Here is a 21,621-nt window from a genome sequence, read left to right as displayed (position 1 = left end):
TACTATATATAAAATATACTGCATCACTGCATCCCCATATACTATATATAAAATATACTGCATCACTGCATCCCCATATACTATATATAAAATATACTGCATCACTGCACCCCATATACTATATATAAAATATACTGCATCACTGCACCACCGTATACTATATATAAAATATACTGCATCCCCGTATACTATATATAAAATATACTGCATCACTGCATCCCCGTATACTATATATAAAATATACTGCATCACTGCACCCCCGTATACTATATATAAAATATACTGCATCACTGCACCACCGTATACTATATATAAAATATACTGCATCCCCGTATACTATATATAAAATATACTGCATCACTGCATCCCCATATACTATATATAAAATATACTGCATCACTGCACCCCCGTATACTATATATAAAATATACTGCATCACTGCACCACCGTATACTATATATAAAATATACTGCACCCCCGTATACTATATATAAAATATACTGCATCACTGCATCCCCGTATACTATATATAAAATATACTGCATTACTGCATCCCCATATACTATATATGAAATATACTGCATCACTGCATCCCCATATACTATATATAAAATATACTGCATCACTGCATCCCCATATACTATATATAAAATATACTGCATCACTGCATCTCCATATACTATATATAATATACTGCATCACTGCATCCCCATATACTATATATAAAATATACTGCATCACTGCACCCCCTTATACTATATATAAAATATACTGCATCACTGCACCCCTGTATACTATATATAAAATATAGTGCATCACTGCACCCCCGTATACTATATATAAAATATACTGCATCACTGCATCCCCATATACTATATATAAAATATACTGCATCACTGCATCCCCATATACTATATATAAAATATACTGCATCACTGCACCCCCATATACTATTTATAAAATATACTGCATCACTGCACCCCCGTATACTATATATAAAATGTACTGCATAACTGCATCCCCATATACTATATAGAAAATATACTGCATCACTGCACCCCCATATACTATATATAAAATATACTGCATCCCCATGTACTATATATAAAATATACTGCATCACTGTACCCCCGTACACTATATATAAAATATACTGCATCACTACATCCCCATATACTATATATAAAATATACTTCATCACTGCATCCCCATATACTATATATAAAATATACTGCATCACTGCATCCCCATATACTATATATAAAATATACTGCATCACTGCACCCCCGTATACTATATATAAAATATACTGCATCACTGCACCCCCATATACTATATATAAAATATACTGCATCACTGCACCCCCGTATACTATATATAAAATATACTGCATCACTGCATCTGCATATACTATATATAAAATATACTGCATCACTGCACCCCCGTATACTATATATAAAATATACTGCATCACTGCACCTCCGTATACTATATATAAAATATACTGCATCACTGCATCCCCATATACTATATATAAAATATACTGCATCACTGCATCCCCATATACTATATATAAAATATACTGCATCACTGCACCTCCGTATACTATATATAAAATATACTGCATCACTGCATCCCCATATACTATATATAAAATATACTGCATCACTGCACCCCCGTATACTATATATAAAATATACTGCATAACTGCACCCCCGTATACTATATATAAAATATACTGCATCACTGCACCCCTGTATACTATATATAAAATATACTGCATCACTGCACCCCCGTATACTATATATAAAATATACTGCATTACTGCACCCCTGTATACTATATATAAAATATACTGCATCACTGCACCCCCGTATACTATATATAAAATATACTGCATCACTGCATCCCCATATATTATATATAAAATATACTGCATCACTGCACCACCGTACACTATATATAAAATATACTGCATCACTGCACCCCCATATACTATATATAAAATATACTACATCACTGCATCCCCATATACTATACAGTCATGGCCAAAAGTATTGACACCCCTGCAGTTCTGTCAGATAATACTCGGTTTCTTCCTGAAATTGATTACAAACAAAAATTCTTTGGTATTATTATCTTCATTTAATTTGTCTGAAATGAAAAAACACAAAAGAGAATGAAGCAAAAAGCAAAACATTGATCATTTCACACAAAACTCTCAAAATGGGCCAGACAAAAGTATTGGCACCCTCAGTCTAATACTTGGTTGCACAACCTTTAGCCAAAATAACTGCGTCCAACCGCTTCCAGTAACCATCAATGAGTTTCTTACAATGCTCTGCTGGAATTTTAGACCATTCTTCTTTGGCAAACTGCTCCAGGTCCCTGATATTTGAAGGGGGCCTTCTCCAAACTGCCATTTTTAGATCTCTCCACAGGTGTTCTATGGGATTCAGGTCTGGACTCATTGCTGGCCACCTTAGAAGTCTCCAGTGCTTTCTCTCAAACCATTTTCTAGTGCTTCTTGAAGTGTATTTTGGATCATTGTCCTGCTGGAAGACCCATGACCTCTGAGGGATACCCAGCTTTCTCACAGTGGGCCCTACATTATGCTGCAAAATTTGTTGGTAGTCTTCACACATCATAATGCCATGCACACGGTCAAGCAGTCCAGTGTCAGAGGCAGCAAAGCAACCCCAAAACATCAGGGAACCTCCGCCATGTTTGACTGTAGGGACCGTGTTCTTTTCTTTGAATGCCTCTTTTTTTCTCCTGTAAACTCTATGTTGATGCCTTTGCCCAAAAAGCTCTACTTTTGTCTCCTCTGACCAGAGAACATTCTTCCAAAATGTTTTATGCTTTTTCAGGTAAGTTTTGGCAAACTCCAGCCTGGCTTTTTTGTGTCTCGGGTTAAGAAGTGGAGTCTTCCTGGGTCTCCTACCATACAGTCCCTTTTCATTCAGACGCCGACGGATAGTACGGGTTGACACTGTTGTACCCTCGGACTGCAGGGCAGCTTGAACTTGTTTGGATGCTAGTCGAGGTTCTTTATCCAACATCCGCACAATCTTGAGTTGAAATCTCTTGTCAATGTTTCTTTTCCGTCCACATCTAGGGAGGTTAGCCACAGTGCCATGGGCTTTACACTTCTTGATGACACTGCACACAGTAGACACAGGAACATTCAGGTCTTTGGAGATGGACTTGTAGCCTTGAGATTGCTCATGCTTCCTCACAATTTGGTTTCTCAAGTCCTCAGACAGTTCTTGGGTCTTCTTTCTTTTCTCCATCCTCAATGTGGTACACACAAGGACACAGGACAGAGGTTGAGTCAACTTTAATCCATGTCAGCTGGCTGCAAGTGTGATTTAGTTATTGCCAACACCTGTTAGGTGCCACAGGTAAGTTACAGGTGCTGTTAATTACACAAATTAAAGAAGCATCACATGATTTTTCGCACAGTGCCAATACTTTTGTCCACCCTCGTTTTTATGTTTGGTGTGGAATTATATCCAATTTGGCTTTAGCACAATTCTTTTTGTGTTTTTTCATTTAAGACAAATTAAATGAAGATAATAATACCAAAGAATTTGTGTTTGCAATAATTTTCAGGAAGAAACTGAGTATTATCTGACAGAATTGCAGGGGTGTCAATACTTTTGGCCATGACTGTATATAAAATATACTACATCACTCCATCCCCATATACTATATATAAAATATACTGCACCACTGCATCCCCATATACTATATATAAAATGGAATGGAGGATGTGTATGATGGGTATATGGGCACGGGACTATGGGATGGAGGATATGTATGATGGGTATATGGGCACGGGACTATGGGATGGAGGATATGTATGACGGGTATATGGGCACTGGACTATGGGATGGTGAATATGTATATGGACACGGGACTATGGGTTGGAGGATATGTATGATGGGTATATGGGCACTCGACTATGGGATGGAGGATATGTATGATGGGTATATGGGCACGGGACTATGGGATGGAGGATATGTATGACGGGTATATGGGCACGGGACTATGGGATGGCGAATATGTATATGGACACGGGACTATGGGTTGGAGGATATGTATGATGGGTATATGGGCACGGGACTATGGGATGGAGGCTATGTATGATGGGTATATGGGCACTGGACTATGGGATGGAGGATGTGTGATGCGTATATGGGCACTCTACTATGGGATGGAGGATATGTATGATGGGTATATGGGCACGGGACTATGGGATGGAGGATATGTATGATGGGTATATGGGCACGGGCCTATGGGATGGAGGATGTGTATGATGGGTATATGGGCACGGGCCTATGGGATGGAGATGTGTATGATGGGTATATGGGCACGGGACTATGGGATGGAGGATGTGTGATGGGTATATGGGCACTCGACTATGGGATGGCGAATATGTATGATGGGTATATGGGCACGGGACTATGGGATGGAGGATATGTATGATGGGTATATGGGCACGGGCCTATGGGATGGAGGATGTGTATGATGGGTATATGGGCACGGGCCTATGGGATGGAGATGTGTATGATGGGTATATGGGCACGGGACTATGGGATGGAGGATGTGTGATGGGTATATGGGCACTCGACTATGGGATGGCGAATATGTATGATGGGTATATGGGCACTGGACTATGGGATGGAGGGTATGTATGACGGGTATATGGGCAAGGGACTATGGGATGGAGGATGTGTGATGGATATATGGGCACGGGCCTATGGGATGGAGGATGTGTGATGGGTATATGGGCACTCGACTATGGGATGGCGGATATGTATGATGGGTATATGGGCACGGGACTATGAGATGAAGGATGTGTGATGGCGGGTATTTGGGCTTGGGACTATGGGATGGAGGATGTGTGATGGGTATATGGGCACTCGACTATGGGATGGAGGATGTGTGATGGGTACATGGGCACGGGCCTATGGGATGGAAGATGCGTGATGGGTATATGGGCACGGGACTATGGGATGGAGGATATGTATGATGGGTATATGGGCACGGGCCTATGGGATGGAAGATGCGTGATGGGTATATGGGCACGGGACTATGGGATGGAGAATGTGTGATGGGTATATGGGCATGGGACTATGGGATGGAGGATGCATGATGGGTATATGGGCATGAGATTGTGGGATGGAGGATGTGTGATGGGTATATGGGCACGGGGCTATGGGATGGAGGATGTGTATGATGGGTATATGGGGACTGGACTATGGGATGGAGGATGTGTGATGGGTATATGGGCACGGGGCTATGGGATGGAGGATGTGTATGATGGGTATATGGGGACTGGACTATGGGATGGAGGATGTGTGATGGGTATATGGGCACGGGACTATGGGATGGAGGATGTGTGATGGGTATTTGGGCACGGGACTATGGGATGGAGGATATGTATGATGGGTATATGGGCACGGGACTATGGGATGGTGGATATGTATGATGGGTATATGGGCACGGGACTATGGGATGGTGGATATGTATGATGGGTATATGGCACGGGACTATGGGATGGAGGATATGTATGATGGGTATATGGGCACGGGACTATGGGATGGAGGATATGTATGATGGGTATATGGGCACGGGACTATGGGATGGAGGATGTGTGATGGGTATATGGGCACGGGACTATGGGATGGAGGATATGTATGATGGGTATATGGGCACTGGACTATGGGATGGAGGATGTGTATGATGGGTATATGGGCACGGGACTATGGGATGGTGGATATGTTTGATGGGTATATGGGCACGGGACTATGGGATGGTGGATATGTATGATGGGTACATGGCACGGGACTATGGGATGGAGGATGTGTATGATGGGTATATGGGCACGGGACTATGGGATGGAGGATGTGTATGATGGGTATATGGGGACTGGACTATGGGATGGAGGATATGTATGATGGGTATATGGGCACGGGACTATGGGATGGAGGATATGTATGACAGGTATATGGGCACTGGACTATGGGATGGAGGATGTGTGATGGGTATATGGGCACGGGCCTATGGGATGGAGGATATGTATGATGGGTATATGGGCACTGGACTATGGGATGGAGGATGTGTGATGGGTATATGGGCACGGGACTATGGGATGGAGAATATGTATGATGGGTATATGAGCATGGGCCTATGGGATGGAGGATATGTATGATGGGTATATGGGCACTGGACTATGGGATGGAGGATGTGTGATGGGTATATGGGCACGGGACTATGGGATGGAGAATATGTATGATGGGTATATGGGCACTGGACTATGGGATGGAGGATGTGTGATGGGTATATGGGCACGGGCCTATGGGATGGAGGATATGTATGATGGGTATATGGGCACTGGACTATGGGATGGAGGATGTGTGATGGGTATATGAGCACGGGCCTATGGGATGGAGGATATGTATGATGGGTATATGGGCACTGGACTATGGGATGGAGGATGTGTATGATGGGTATATGGGCACTGGACTATGGGATGGAGGATGTGTGATGGGTATATGGGCACTGGACTATGGGATGGAGGATGTGTGATGGGTATATGGGCACTGGACTATGGGATGGAGGATATGTATGATGGGTATATGGACACGGGACTATGGGATGGAGGATATGTATGATGGGTATATGGGCACTGGACTATGGGATGGAGGATGTGTGATGGGTATATGGGCACTGGACTATGGGATGGAGGATGTGTGATGGGTATATGGGCACAGGACTATGGGATGGAGGATATGTATGATGGGTATATGGGCACGGGACTATGGGATGGAGGATGTGTATGATGGGTATATGGGGACTGGACTATGGGATGGAGGATGTGTATGATGGGTATATGGGGACTGGACTATGGGATGGAGGATGTGTATGATGGGTATATGGGCACGGGACTATGGGATGGAGGATGTGTGATGGGTATATGGGGACAGGACTATGGGATGGAGGATGTGTGATGGGTATATGGGCACGGGCCTATGGGATGGAGGCTGTATTTATAATTTGCTATAGCTATCCACAGTTAGTTACTATGCCCGGGCAGCGTCGGGCTCTTCAGCTAGTATAAAATATACTGCATCACTGTACCCCCATCTTAATATATAATTACCTTGCAATGTCTTCACACCCTGTTCCGACCAGATGTGTCCGGATCCCAGAATTCCTAGCGACGGAAGTTCACCGACCGCCATATTGGGAGACCCAAGTGATGGATGTCTCAATATGGAAACTGCTGCTGGTACCAGCCTCTTGCGCGGTACCACCAGCGGAATACCGTTGCACCACACACACACACAAACACTGTATACGCCTACGCAGCCTCTTGCGCGGTATCACCAGCGGAACCCCTTTGTGAACACGCCGCCTCCGTGATCAACCAAATGATTCACTGACCAACGCCATCTTTGTACAGGAGGAGCGCATGCGCAGTTTTAATGTGACCGCCGCTATATGTCTGCACAAAGATGGTGGTGGTCTGATTTACTGCGCAGGTGCAGTGAATCATTCGGCTGATCCCGGTGTCAGATGCGGGACGTGTCTACAGGCAGAGGAAGCCGGCCACATTAAAGGGGTTTTCCCATGAACGGAATTCATTTTTAAAAATTGTCTGTGTCTGACCGTGTACGGAGCATACCACATCTCCTGGGCAGGGGAGGCAGCAAAAGACAACACTGACATTACAGCAGGAGATCGCAGAGGATACATGTTGTGAGGTAAAATATTTCATTTTTTAAACAATATTTTACCTCACAACATGTATCCTCTGCGATCTCCTGCTGCAATGTCAGTATTGTCTTTTGCTTCCTCCCCTGCCCAGGAGATATGGTATGCTCCGTACACGGTCACAGAGGTGAGAGACAGAGCACAGGGGGAGACAGCTCAAACGGGACAGCACATGAGGGGAGAACACAGGAAGGAGAGAGACAGCAGACAAGGGGGACAGCACATGGGGTAGACAGGTCAAAGAAGAGAGCGCAGACGGGAGAAGTCAGCACATGGGGAAAGAGAGAGTGGATAGGTGGGTGAGCAAATGGGGGGGAAAAAGCCAGCCCCCATCACGACATTACCGCCCTCCCGATGCGATACCTTCGCCCTCCATCTAGTATACTACATATAAAATACACTGCATCACTACATTCCCATCATATTTAGGACTTTACTATTATTTTTTTCATGTATTTATCACAGATCTTCGCTGTTTGTGTCTTTACAGCAGGAATATTATATGCATCTGAAGACCCTGTATACAGTGGGCTATGGCACCTCGCTGAGCTCCCTGCTTCTGGCCCTTCTGCTCCTACTGTCATTTAGGTGATTAGTGCCTTGTCCGATTTATTTTGTTTGTATGTTATAATAAGAGTAGATTGTGAGCAGTGATGATGGGAGTGATACTTCTGTGTAGTGTGTACATATACAGTATATATATATATATACAGCTCTGGTAAACATTAATAGACCGCTGCACAATGTTCAGTTTCTCTGATTTTCCTCTTTATATTTCTGAGTAATATGTAAATTGCTCTTTTATTCTATAAACTTCTGACATGTCGTCTCCAAATTTCCAAGCAATAAATTTTGTATTTTCAGAAAATGAGAAATGGTCAAATAAAAAATGCAGAAAACAAGTTCATAATCATTTAGAAACAACAATACTAATGATTTACCTCAGGAAGAGTTCAGAGATCAGTATTCTGTGGAATCCCCATGATAGTTAATCCCAGCTTTCCTGCGTCTTGGCTGCTTTCCACCAGTCTCTCACTCTGATTTTGGGTGACCTTATGCCGCTCCTGGGACACACGTCAGCAGTTCTTCTTTGTCTGATGGCTTGTGACTCTCCATCTTCCTCCTGATTACATTCCAGAGGTTTTCAGTGGGGTTCAGGTCTGGAGATTGGGCGGCCATGACAGGGATTTGATGTGGTGGTCCTTCATCCACACATCGATTGCCCTAGCTGTGTGGCATGGCGCACTGTCCTCAGAGTTGGGGAACATTGCCTGAGCAGAAGGAAACCGCTGTTTTTCCAGGATTACCTTGTATGCGGCTTGATTCATACGTCCTTCACAAAGATTAACCTGCCCAATTCCAGCCTTGCTGAAGCCTCCCCACATCATCACCGATCCTCCACCTAATTTCACAGTGGGTGCAAGACACTGTGGCTTGTACGCCTCTCCAGGTCTCCGACTAACCATTAGACGCCCAGGTGTTGGGCAAAGCTGAAAATTAGACTCATCAGAGAAGATTACCTTACTCCAGTCCTTTATGGTCCAATCCTTATGGTCTTTGGCAAACTTCAGCCTGGCTCTCCTTTGCTTCTCAATGATGAAAGGCTTTTTTCTAGCTTTACATGACATGAGCCCTGCCTCTAGGAGCCTGTTGCGAACGGTTCTTGCCGTGCACTTCACCCCAGCTGCCATTTGCCATTCCTTTTGTAGGTCACTTGATGTCATCCTGCGGTTGCTGAGTGACATTTGAATAAGATGACTGTCATCCCGGTCAGTGGAGAGCCGTTTTGCCCTCTGCTGGTCTGTATCTTTGTTGTCCCCAATGTCTGCTGCTTGACCTTGTTGTAATGGACTGCCGTCTTAGAAATTTTAAGGATGGAGACAACATGGCGCTCACTGTATCCCTCTGCTAGTAAAGTCAGAATTGAGCCCTTCTTTTCCTCACTCGAGACTTTTCTTTTCATCTCCTTTGGCATGGTTATAAGTTATTTTTTCATTCCTATAACTTTTGGGATGTTACTAGCACTTGTTTTGCCGTCCAGCTTGTCCTATTGCAGGAGGACTATGAACACCACAGCAGGGTTTTTATACTTTCTTTCGTTAGATAAGATTTGGTCCAGGTGATCACCTGATCAGAAGCACATTGAGTAGAATGAGGTGGACTCTGGTTGGAATTCACCTGACACTGGAATGGAGGAATGGCTGTCAGACATGGAGAGAAGCGGATTTTTATAAAACACCGCAGTCGGCTCTTGATTTTTACCAGAGCTGTATTCTTACACATTGAAATTACAACACCAAGAAGGAGAAGTGGAGGATGATGGAGATCACCGGACGGAGACGTCATCGATCTGCACATGGTGGAAATTTCAACATTATCACAACCTCTGGATTCTCCAGTCCGGACTCTGAGCCTCCTGCAGAAATCCCAGCACCTCCGGCCTCAGCTGCTTTCACTGAGGTCATTAATGGTCTTCTGAGGAAGGTTCTGCCACTGAATGTATAGATCATCTCGATCCGCTGCCAGCAGCTCCTGTGTAGTCATAGACCAACGACGTTCTGGATGTGCTCGATGGAGACAACTCAGGAGACGCTGCCGCCAGCTCCTGTGTTATCAACGATTAAGACGTCCCCGATGTGCTCTATGGAGACAACTCAGGAGACGCTGCCGCCAGCTCCTGTGTTATCAACGACTAATGACATCCCCGATGTGCTCGATGGAGAAAATTCAGGAAACGCTGCCGACAGCTCCTGTGTAATCACGGACCAATGACGTCCCCGATGTGCTCGATGGAGACAACTCAGGAGACGCTGCCAACAGCTCCTGTGTAATCACCGGTGATGTCCCCGATGTGCTCTATGAAGACAAGTCTGGAGATGCTGCCAGCAGCTCCTGTGTAATCACCGACCAATGACGTCTCTAATGTGCTTTATGGAGACAACTCCAGAGACACTGTCGGCAGCTCCTGTGTAATGACCGACCAATCACATCCCCGATGTGCTCAATGGAGACAAGTCTGGAGATGCTGCCAACAGCTCCTGTGTAATCACCGGTGATGTCCCCGATGTGCTCTATGGAGACAAGTCTGGAGATGCTGCCAGCAGCTCCTGTGTAATCACCGACCAATGACGTCTCCAATGTGCTCTATGGAGACAACTCCAGAGACACTGTCAGCAGCTCCTGTGTAATCACAGACCAATCACATCCCCAATGTGCTCGATGGAGACAAGTCTGGAGATGCTGTCAACAGCTCCTGTGTAATCACCGGTGATGTCCCCGATGTGCTCTATGGAGACAAGTCTGGAGATGCTGCCAACAGCTCCTGTGTAATCACCGAATAATGACGTCCCCGATGTGCTCGATGGAAACAACTCTGGAGACACTGCTGACAGCTCCTGTGTAATCACAGACCAATGACGTCCTCGATGTGCTCGATGGAGTCAACTTGGGAGACACTGCTGACAGCTCCTGTGTAATCACCGGCCAATGATGTCCCCAATGTGCTCTATGGAGACAACTTCAGAGACGCTACTGGCAGCTCCTGTGTAATCACCGACCAATCACATCCCCAATGTGCTTGATGGAGAAAAGTCCGAAGGCGCTGCAGACAGCTCCTGTGTTGTCACTGATTAATGTCGTCCCCGATGTGCTCGATGAAGACATGTCAGGAGACGCTGCCGACAGCTCCTGTGTAATCACCGACCAATGACGTCCTGGATGTAGTTGATGGAGACAAGTCTGGAGAAGCTGCCGAGAGCTACTGTGTAATCACCGACCATTGACATTCCTGATGTGCTCTCTGGAGCCAGGTCTGGAGATGCTGCCAGCAGCTCCTGTGTAATCACCAACCAATGATTTTGCCAACGTGCTTGAGGGAGACAAGAGTGGAGACGCTGCCAGTAGCTCCTGTGTAATCACCGATCAATGACGTCCCTGATGTGCTCGATGGAGACAAGTCCAGAGATGCTACCGGCAGCTCCTATGTCATCATCGACCAATGACGTTCACGATGTGCCCAGTGGTAGACTAGTCACAAGACGCTGCAGCCACGAGAGCAGGTTTAGGCCACACAGTCGCTCACAGTAGTGCGAGGAATATGCAGTATGAGGATTTGATGTGGAAAAATGGCTCTTTGGACACTTTGGAGAAATAGCTGCACCACTGGGTCCACTAACAAACCAATATATCGCAAGCAGTTAGTGATTTGGAATGAAGACTAGATGTGTCCGACTACAGAACATTATGTCCCCCCCCACCATAATCCTGAGAGTAGGACTGGTATTGCGTGCCTTCATGAAGTCCTCCTCATGGATCTGCCCTTGTCATCTCCACACTAATCATTGGATATCATTGCGTGGAAGAGAAAAGTGTGACTCGTCCCTGAAGAGGGTAGACCTCCATTCCAGTCTCCATTGCCGTCTTGAAATGTGCCATGATCACCTTTGGGACGGGTGGTATGAGGTCAGTGGACCCCTGTAGCCGGATGTCCGGATTGAAGCACAATGTCGTGCTGACGCCCTCTAAAGGTTTGTGTAGACACTTAACATCTTACTCTTAGTAGGTGACATCTAATTTCACTTGCAGCACAGAACGGACCACTGCGCGCCATTCTTCTAATCTGACGAGACCATGTGGACAGCACCATGATGATGCCTTATAATAATAATACATTGTATTTCTATAGCGCCGACATATTCCGCAGCGCTTTACATTTCAGAGGGGATTTGTACAGACAATAGACATTACAGCATAACAATAATCACATAGATCATAACAGATACCAAGAGGAGTGAGGGCCCTGCTCGCAAGCTTACAGTCTATGAGGAAAGAGGGAGACACGAAAGGTGGGTGGTAACAGTTACCCTGATTGTATGGACCAGTCATAATGTTAAGTGTGTAACAGTACAGACACAGAGGGCTGATGGATGCATAAAGCATGTGGGAACATGATGCGGGAATCTGGTTATGGTAAAACTTTTGGCTCTGCCACACAGGGATAGGTTAGGTTAATGTGTTGAGGCGATAGGCCAGTCTGAATAAATGCGTTTTCAGGGCACGCTTAAAATTGTGGGGATTGGGGACTAATCGTATTGACCTGGGAAGTGCATTCCAAAGAATTGGCGCAGCACGTGTAAAGTCTTGGAGACGGGAGTGGGAGGTTCTGACTATTGAGGATGCTAACCTCAGGTCATCAGCAGAACGGAGTAATAATAAAGTAACTTGGCACTCAACTGAATTGTCCTTTTTAGGTGAAGTTTTTATTTATGTGCAGTCCTACAAAAAGACGTTTCGGCCTACACTTGGCCTTCGTCAGTCCGACTGCTGTCTATATAGTATGAAGAAACGTATGTCCACGAGCAAAATAATTTTTTGTAAGTACCTGCTTCCAAATATGGTGTAGGCCTATAGCAGGCTTCCAATTACCCTAAAGGCGTGCTGTGCTGGTAAATCAATTAGATGCAATATATTCCATAAGGAAATGAGGAGAGGTTCCCGCTGGATTGCTGAAGCAATATACCTGTAGAAAATGTACTGAGACCGGTAGCAAAAGGCCCGTATGGAGCATATAATAGTAGCTTGCAGGTGAGACCGGCAGCCTAAGGATAATATGGGGCTTATAGAAGTAGGTTGCAAGTGTGCAGGGCTGAACGCGGTATCCGCCGCCATTTGGAAGCTTGGATACCGCGTTCAGCCCAGCACACTTGCAACCTACTTCTATTGTATAAGCCCCATATTAGCCTTAGGCTGCCAGTCTCACCTGCAAGCTACTATTATATGCCCCATACGGGCCTTTTGCTACCGGTCTCAGTACAGACATTTTCTACAGGTATATTGCTTCAGCAATCCAGCGGGAACCTCTCCTCATTTCCTTATGGAATATATTGCATCTAATTGATTTACCAGCACAGCACGCCTTTAGGGTAATTGGAAGCCTGCTATAGGCCTACACCATATTTGGAAGCAGGTACTTACAAAAAATTATTTTGCTCGTGGACATACGTTTCTTCATACTATATAGACAGCAGTCGGACTGACGAAGGCCAAGTGTAGGCCGAAACGTCTTTTTGTAGGACTGCACATAAATAAAAACTTCACCTAAAAAGGACAATTCAGTTGAGTGCCAAGTTACTTTATTATTATCCACTTGGGTCTGGGTAACCTACTTGTGCACCTTGTGGTCGTGCCACGCTATACTTGACATAAGCAGAACGCAGGGCGCAGGTAGGATGGTATACTGAAACAAGGGAGGATGTCATGGTCCAGTCCGGAGTTTATTTTCTGCTGTCTTCACTCTGGACTGGTCATGCGGGAGTTAGTCTCCTCAGCCTCGTTCTGGAGCTAGCTGGGCTATTTCAGTCTCTCACAGCCTGATGACCAGTGTTAGTGATGGCTGTAGCTTCCAGTTTAGAGCCTCTGACCCTTGTACCTTGGTGATCCTCCTGCCTTTGACAGATATTCACGTGTATGACCCGGACTGATTTCTGACCCCGTCTCTTGGTATTCGTCTCTGCTCCTATGTTCCCTCTCTGGCATCTGACTCCCCGGCTTCTTCCCCGACCACGTATTTCGTCTCACGTTTTGGACCCTGTGCTCATGTTCTGGCTTTCTGACCCTTGGCTTGGTATTTTGACTACGTGTATTGCTCCTCCTTCTGGTACGTCTGCTCCTGTTAGTTTCTGACTCGGTTCGTCTGACTATTCTCTCTCGTTGCCTGTGTCACCTGTGCTGTTGCTCAGAGTTGCTGCTCTTAGGCCGGAGTCACACTACAGCGAGATACGGCCGAGTCTCGCAGGTTAAAACCAAGCTCTGGCACCGGCACTCCGGAGCGTGCAGCTCCCTGTATTGCTGTGCGGCTGCACGCTCCGCTCCAGAGTGCTGGCGCCAGAGCTTGGTTTTAACCTGCGAGACTCGGCCGTATCTCGCTGTGTGTGATCCCGGCCTTAGTGTGTAACCTCTCTTCCCTCACCAGCTCCCCCTGGTGGAAGTTTCACTACATTATCACTAACCCATACATTTAAACGGGATTTTGCACTTTTTTTTCTTTGGTCATGGATCTGCTGCATAACTTGGCAGATCAAGTGTCCAGTTTGAGGCAGATGGCGCAGGACTTTTCTGTGAATCATCAGTCCCTCGTCATGTCTCAGACCCACTTACAGAAAGAACTGACTGAGACTATTAAGACCATGCAGGGAAACACCTCTCATATTGTTTGTCCACCAGGTGACTCTGTAGATGTTGTTTTGCACTCTCCTGAACCCTCAGTTAACCTTCCTGACACGTTTTCTGGTGAAAAAGATACATTTCACCTATTCAAGGAGAGTTGTAAATTATGGTTTTCTCTTAGGGTACCGTTACACCTAGCGACTCACCAGCGATCCCGACCAGCGATATGACGCGGTCAGGATCGCTGGTGCATCGCTAGGTGGTCGCTAGTAAGCTGCCACACAGGCAGATCTCACCAGCGACATCGCAGGGGACGGGGATCGCTACTTACCTGTCAGACGAGGCGATCCTGCGTCCTCCCACCCGGCTCCGCGCGTCGCTCGTCGTCACAGCAGGAAGCGCCGCAGGAAGTGGCCGACGATGACGAATGGTCCAGGAGCTTTTCGCGCGATCACCGATAATCAGCGGGGGAGCCGGTCGGAGGTAAGTATTACATGGAGCGATATCGCTAGCAATATCGCTGCAACGTCACAAAATCGGTGACTTTACAGCGATATTGCTAGTGATATCGCAGTGAGTAACGGGGGCTTTAGACCCCGATCGTCTGGGGATGAGACTCAGCGGGAGGGGATTGTTATCTCCTTTCTTAGGGAGGGTCCCCAATCCTGGGCTTTTTCATTGCCCCCTACTGCCCCTGAATGGATGTCGGTAGATAAGTCCTAGGGCCTCAAAGAACCTATCTATGACGAACCGGACCGTGTTAGGGTGGCAGAGGACACTATTTTGGGTCTGGGGCAAGGGATGCACTCAGCCGAATGGTACAGCTCCGAATTCTGTCGATGGTCCACTGAGGTGTCCTGGGACGACTCCGCACTGAGATGTCTGTTCAGGAAGGGACCGTCGGATTGCTTGAAGGACGCTCTGGCTCTCCATCCACCTCCCAGCTCACTGGAGGAGGCTATGACTCAGGCTATCCGTATGGATCAGAGACTGCGGGAGAGAGGTGTTACTCAGCGAGGGTTTCCATTTTTCCCTGCTAACCCTGATGTTTTGCATCCATCTGAACCTATGGAGGTGGGAGCCGCCAACCCCCAGGAGAAGGAGAGGAAATGGCGACGTGATGGAAAGTTATGTTTTTACTGCGGAGATCCCGGACACTGGAAAAAAGACTGCCCCTCCTGTCCACCGACTAACAAGCGGCTGAGTCTGGGTGATCATTGTGGAGGTCACCCAGACTCCCAGGTACCTTTTTCTTCATTTTCAAAGATACTGTTAATGGTGGAACTTGGGATTGAGAACGGCTTTTTCCATACTTTGGCTTTTGTAGAGTGTGGGTCATCCTTAAACCTGATTGACTCTAAGCTGGTGGCCCGCTATAGATTAGGGACAGTTAGGTTGGAGACTCCTTTAAAAATTGTGGCTATCGACGCTACACCTCTCACTAAGGACGGTCTCCATTTCAGTTCTAAAGCATTCACCCTCAGGGTGGGGGCCCTACACCAGGAGCGCATGTCATGCTTTGTTTTGGATAACCTCCCTGCTGGCTTGGTGTTAGGGTTTCCCTGGTTGCAACGGCATAACCAGGTAATTGACTGGGGGTCCAGGGATATTGTTAAATGGGGACCTGCTTGTTCTGAAAATTGTCTTGCCACTGTGTCTGTCATCCGTCAGTCTGGAGGGTATTCCAGAGTACCTGAAGGATTTTGAGGATGTGTTCTCCGAAAAGGAGGCTGAGGTTCTACCACCACACCGCCCATTCGATTGTGCTGTTGATCTGGTTCCCGCTGCCAAATTGCCCAAAGTCCATCTGTACAATCTCTCCAGCCCTGAGCGGGCTGCTATGAAGGAGTATATCTCTTAGAGCCTCCGTAAAGGGCATATTCGGTCTTCTGTCTCTCCCGTGGTGGCGGGGTTCTTTTTTGTAATAAAAAAAGGATGGTAGTTTATGCCCATGCCTCGATTTTCGAGAACTGAATAAGATAAGCATAAGAAACACTTATCCTCTCACCACTGATACCTGATTTGTACAATCAATTGTCGGGGCCAGGTGGTTCTCTAAGTTGGACCTAAGGGGAGCATACAATCTCATCCGTATGCGGGAGGGGGATGAGTGGAAAACTGCGTTTCTCACCTCTGAGGGTCTGTTTGAAAATTTGGTTATGCTGTTCGGTTTGACTAACGCACCAGTGGTATTCCAGAATTTCATTAACCATGTTTTTTCTGATTTTATTGGACGCTTTGTAGTAGTTTATCTTGATGATGTACTCATATATTCTTCTGATAGACAAAGTCACATGAGTAGTGTTGAGCATTCCGATACCGCAAGTATCGGGTATCGGCCGATACTTGCTGTATCGGAATTCCGATACCGACTTCCGATATTTTTTCAATATCGGAATTCGGCATCGGAATCGGAAGTTCAAAGTTGATTGACAGCCTGACGTCATCATGATGCGCGGTGTGTGCGCATCATGATGCGCCGTCATTTCGGGCCTTCCGGGGGTCTCTGCCGGCCTGCCGGGGGGGGCTGTGTGGACTGCCCGGGGTCTGTACCGGCCTGCCGGGGGGCTGTGCCGGCCTGCCGGTGGTCTGTGCACCCTGTGGGGGTCTGTACCGGCCTGCCGGGGGGCTGTGCCGGCCTGCCGGTGGTCTGTGCACCCTGTGGGGGTCTGTACCGGCCTGCCGGGGGGCTGTGCCGGCCTGCCGGTGGTCTGTGCACCCTGTGGGGGTCTGTACCGGCCTGCCGGGGGGCTGTGCTGATGTCCGGGGGTCTGTGCAAGCATCGTCCGATGGGACTACAAGTCCCATCTGGCGATGCCTGCTACCATGACAGTGATTGACACATTAGCCAATGATGGGACAGTAGTAGTCCCATCATCCGGCTAATGTGTTAAATGTTAAAAAAAAAAAAAAAAAAAATACTACATACATACTACATACATACTGCATGCTACATACATACTACATACATACTACATACATACTACATGCATGCTACATGCATGCTACATACATACTACATGCATGCTACATGCATGCTACATACATACTACATGCATGCTACATGCATGCTACATACATACTACATGCATGCTACATACATACTACATACATACTACATGCATGCTACATACATACTACATACATACTACATGCATGCTACATGCATGCTACATGCATGCTACATACATACTACATGCATGCTACATACATACTACATACATACTACATGCATGCTACATACATACTACATGCATGCTACATACATGCTACATACATACCACATGCATGCTACATACATACTACATACATACTACATATATACTACATGCATGCTACATACATACTACATGCTACATACATACCACATACATACTACATACATGCTACATGCTACATACATACTACATACATACTACATGCATGCTACATGCATGCTACATGCATGCAACATACATACTACATACATACTACATGCATGCTACATGCATGCTACATGCATGCTACATACATACTACATACATACTACATACATACTACATGCATGCTACATACATACTACATGCTACATACATACCACATACATACTACATACATGCTACATGCTACATACATACTACATATATACTACATGCATGCTACATATATACTACATGCATGCTACATACATACTGCATGCTACATGCATGCTACATACATACTACATGCTACATACATACCACATATATACTACATACATACAATACATTCATACAATACATACATAGACATACAGTACATATAACATAGAGTAACATACTTACCAATACTTGTCACATTGTTCCCCGAAGCCATTGTCTTTTCCGGAATAAATATTAACATAACAAACCACAAAAATACTCACCCACGATCCGAAGCAGTCCACGAGTGTGTCCCACGATGATCTTGGGTAGAGAACTGCAGCATCAGCTGATGCTGCCGTTCTCTACGGGCTGCAGGAATCCAATGACGGAAGGTAGGTATCCTTCCGCACTGTATTCCTCCGCCACTTAAAAAAAAAAGTCCCTAGTCTCACTTTATGCCATTGCTGCGTGGGAAATTCCCACACAGCAATGGCATAAAGTGAGACTAGGGACTTTTTTTTTTTTTAAGTGGCGGAGGAATACAGTGCGGAAGGATACCTACCTTCCGTCATTGGATTCCTGCAGCCCGTAGAGAACGGCAGCATCAGCTGATGCTGCAGTTCTCTACCCAAGATCGTCGTGGGACACACTCGTGGACTGCTTCGGATCATGGGTGAGTATTTTTGTGGTTTGTTATGTTAATATTTATTCCGGAAAAGACAATGGCTTCGGGGAACAATGTGACAAGTATTGGTAAGTATGTTACTCTGTGTTATATGTACTGTATGTCTATGTATGTATTGTATGAATGTATTGTATGTATGTAGTATATATGTGGTATGTATGTAGCATGTAGTATGTATGTAGCATGTAGTATGTATGTAGCATGCATGTAGTATATATGTAGTATGTATGTAGCATGTAGTATGTATGTAGCATGCATGTAGTATATATGTAGTAAGTATGTAGCATGTAGTATGTATGTAGTATGCATGTAGTATATATGTAGTATGTATGTAGCATGCATGTAGTATATATGTAGTATGTATGTAGCATGCATGTAGTATGTATGTGGTATGTATGTAGTATATATGTAGTATGTAGCATGCAGTATGTATGTAGCATGCATGTAGTATATATGTAGTATGTAGTATGTATGTAGCATGCATGTAGTATGTATGTGGTATGTATGTAGTATATATGTAGTATGTAGCATGCAGTATGTATGTAGCATGCATGTAGTATGTATGTAGTATATATGTAGTATGTATGTTGCATGTAGTATTTATGTAGTATGAATGTAGCATGTATGTAGTATGCATGTTGTATGTATGTAGCATGTATGTAGCATGTAATTTTTTTTTTTTTTTTTTTTTTTTACATTCAACACATTAGCCGGATGATGGGACTACTACTGTCCCATCATTGGCTAATGTGTCAATCACTGTCATGGTAGCAGGCATCGCCCGATGGGACTTGTAGTCCCATCGGACGATGCCTGCACAGACCCCCGAAGCCTGCACAGACCACCGGCAGGCCGGCACAGCCCCCCGGCAGGCCGGCACAGACCACCGGCAGGCCGGCACAGCCCCCCGGCAGGCCGGCACAGCCCCCCGGAGCCTGCACAGCCCCCCGGCAGGCCGGCACAGCCCCCCCGGCAGGCCGGCACAGCCCCCCGGAGCCTGCACAGACCACCGGCAGGCCGGCACAGCCCCCCGGCAGGCCGGCACAGCCCACCGGAGCCTGCACAGACCACCGGCAGGCCGGCACAGCCCCCCCGGCAGGCCGGCACAGACCACCGGAGCCTGCACAGACCCCCTGGCAGGCCGGCACAGCCCCCCGAAAGGCCCATACAGACCCCAGAGAGGCTGTACAAGGCAAAAACAGGGTTTTTCTTATTCCGATACCGGAAGTCCCATAGACTTGAATGGGACTTCCGGTATCGGAATCTGCGATACCGATACTTTTTTTAAAGATCGGCCGATCCATTCCGATCCGATACTTTGAAGTATCGGACGGTATCGCTCAACTCTACACATGAGTCATCTTCGTGCGGTTCTCCAGAGGCTCACGGAGAACTCACTCCAAACTGGAGAAATGTTCATTTTTTACTCAAGAATTGTCCTTTCTAGGGGTCATCCTGTCCACTGAGGGGTTTTGTATGGACCCTAGGAAGGTACAGGCCATTGTGGATTGGGTGCAACCCAGAGATCTCAAGGGTCTTCAGCGATTTCTGGGTTTCGTCAATTACTATAGAAAATTCATCAAGGGGTTCTCTCAAGTGGTCAAACCCCTCACTGATTTCACCCACAAGGGGGCTGATCTCAAAAACTGGTCAGCTCCAGCTGTGGCTGCGTTTTCTTTGTTAAAAAAAGTTTCATGACTGCTCCGGTACTGGTTCAACCTGATTTGTCTAAACCATTCATCATAGAAGTGGATGCCTCTGGGGTGGGAGCGGGAGCTGTGTTGTCCCAGGGCCCCACCACATTAGCTAACTTAAGACCCTGTGTAATGTACTGTAGATACGTTTCTGAAACATTCCAGAATCTCCCATTGCTACTCTTGTGATGACATTGTAGACTGTCAGCTTTTGCAGCATCCCCCCTTGCCCCTCCTTAGCAGCTGTGTGTGTGTACAGCTCTCTGCCTGCTGGTAACAGGATACCGGGCATTTCCTCTCACAGCTTCTCCTCCCCCTCCCTGCACAGCTAAGTGGGAAGGATGTCTTTTGTTCTGAAACCACAAGGCTTGAATACAGGTATAGAAATATTAAGAGAAGCATATCACAAGAACCCTACGTGACAGAGATATAAAACTCACATTTCTGCGAAGGGCACGAGGCCAGCTTACGAACCCCTAATTTTCATGATTCTAACCTCTCCAGAAACTGAGATATGGATTGCTCCCAAATGGAGTGTCTTAAGTATGGCATGTCTGATGTTGTTTTATTTTATTTGATAAACTACAACCAACTAGACCCTCCAAGAGTTTATATGAGCTTTTCTCGTCCAGATATAGTTAGTATAAGTTTTTAGTGAAATTTCAACTTGGAGAGTAGGGGGGGTGGAACC

The 21,621-nt window shown here is 46.0% G+C and overlaps 1 protein-coding gene across 1 annotated transcript in view; it reads left to right on the top strand.

Moving 5' to 3' along the window:
• The window catches only part of SCTR (secretin receptor), a 203,622-nt gene that overhangs the window by 102,045 nt on the left and 79,956 nt on the right, over positions 1-21,621 (top strand). Inside the window, exon 5 of the mRNA XM_073551893.1 lies at positions 8,276-8,373. Coding sequence (XP_073407994.1) covers positions 8,276-8,373 — 98 coding nt within the window. The remainder of the gene's footprint in view (positions 1-8,275; positions 8,374-21,621) is intronic.

The sequence above is a fragment of the Dendrobates tinctorius genome, unplaced genomic scaffold, assembly GCF_039654945.1.
Source record: "Dendrobates tinctorius isolate UK_male_01 unplaced genomic scaffold, ASM3965494v1 ptg000182l, whole genome shotgun sequence".
In the NCBI taxonomy this organism is placed as follows: Eukaryota; Metazoa; Chordata; class Amphibia; order Anura; family Dendrobatidae; genus Dendrobates; species Dendrobates tinctorius.
This window is presented reverse-complemented; position numbering and strand designations above follow the sequence as displayed.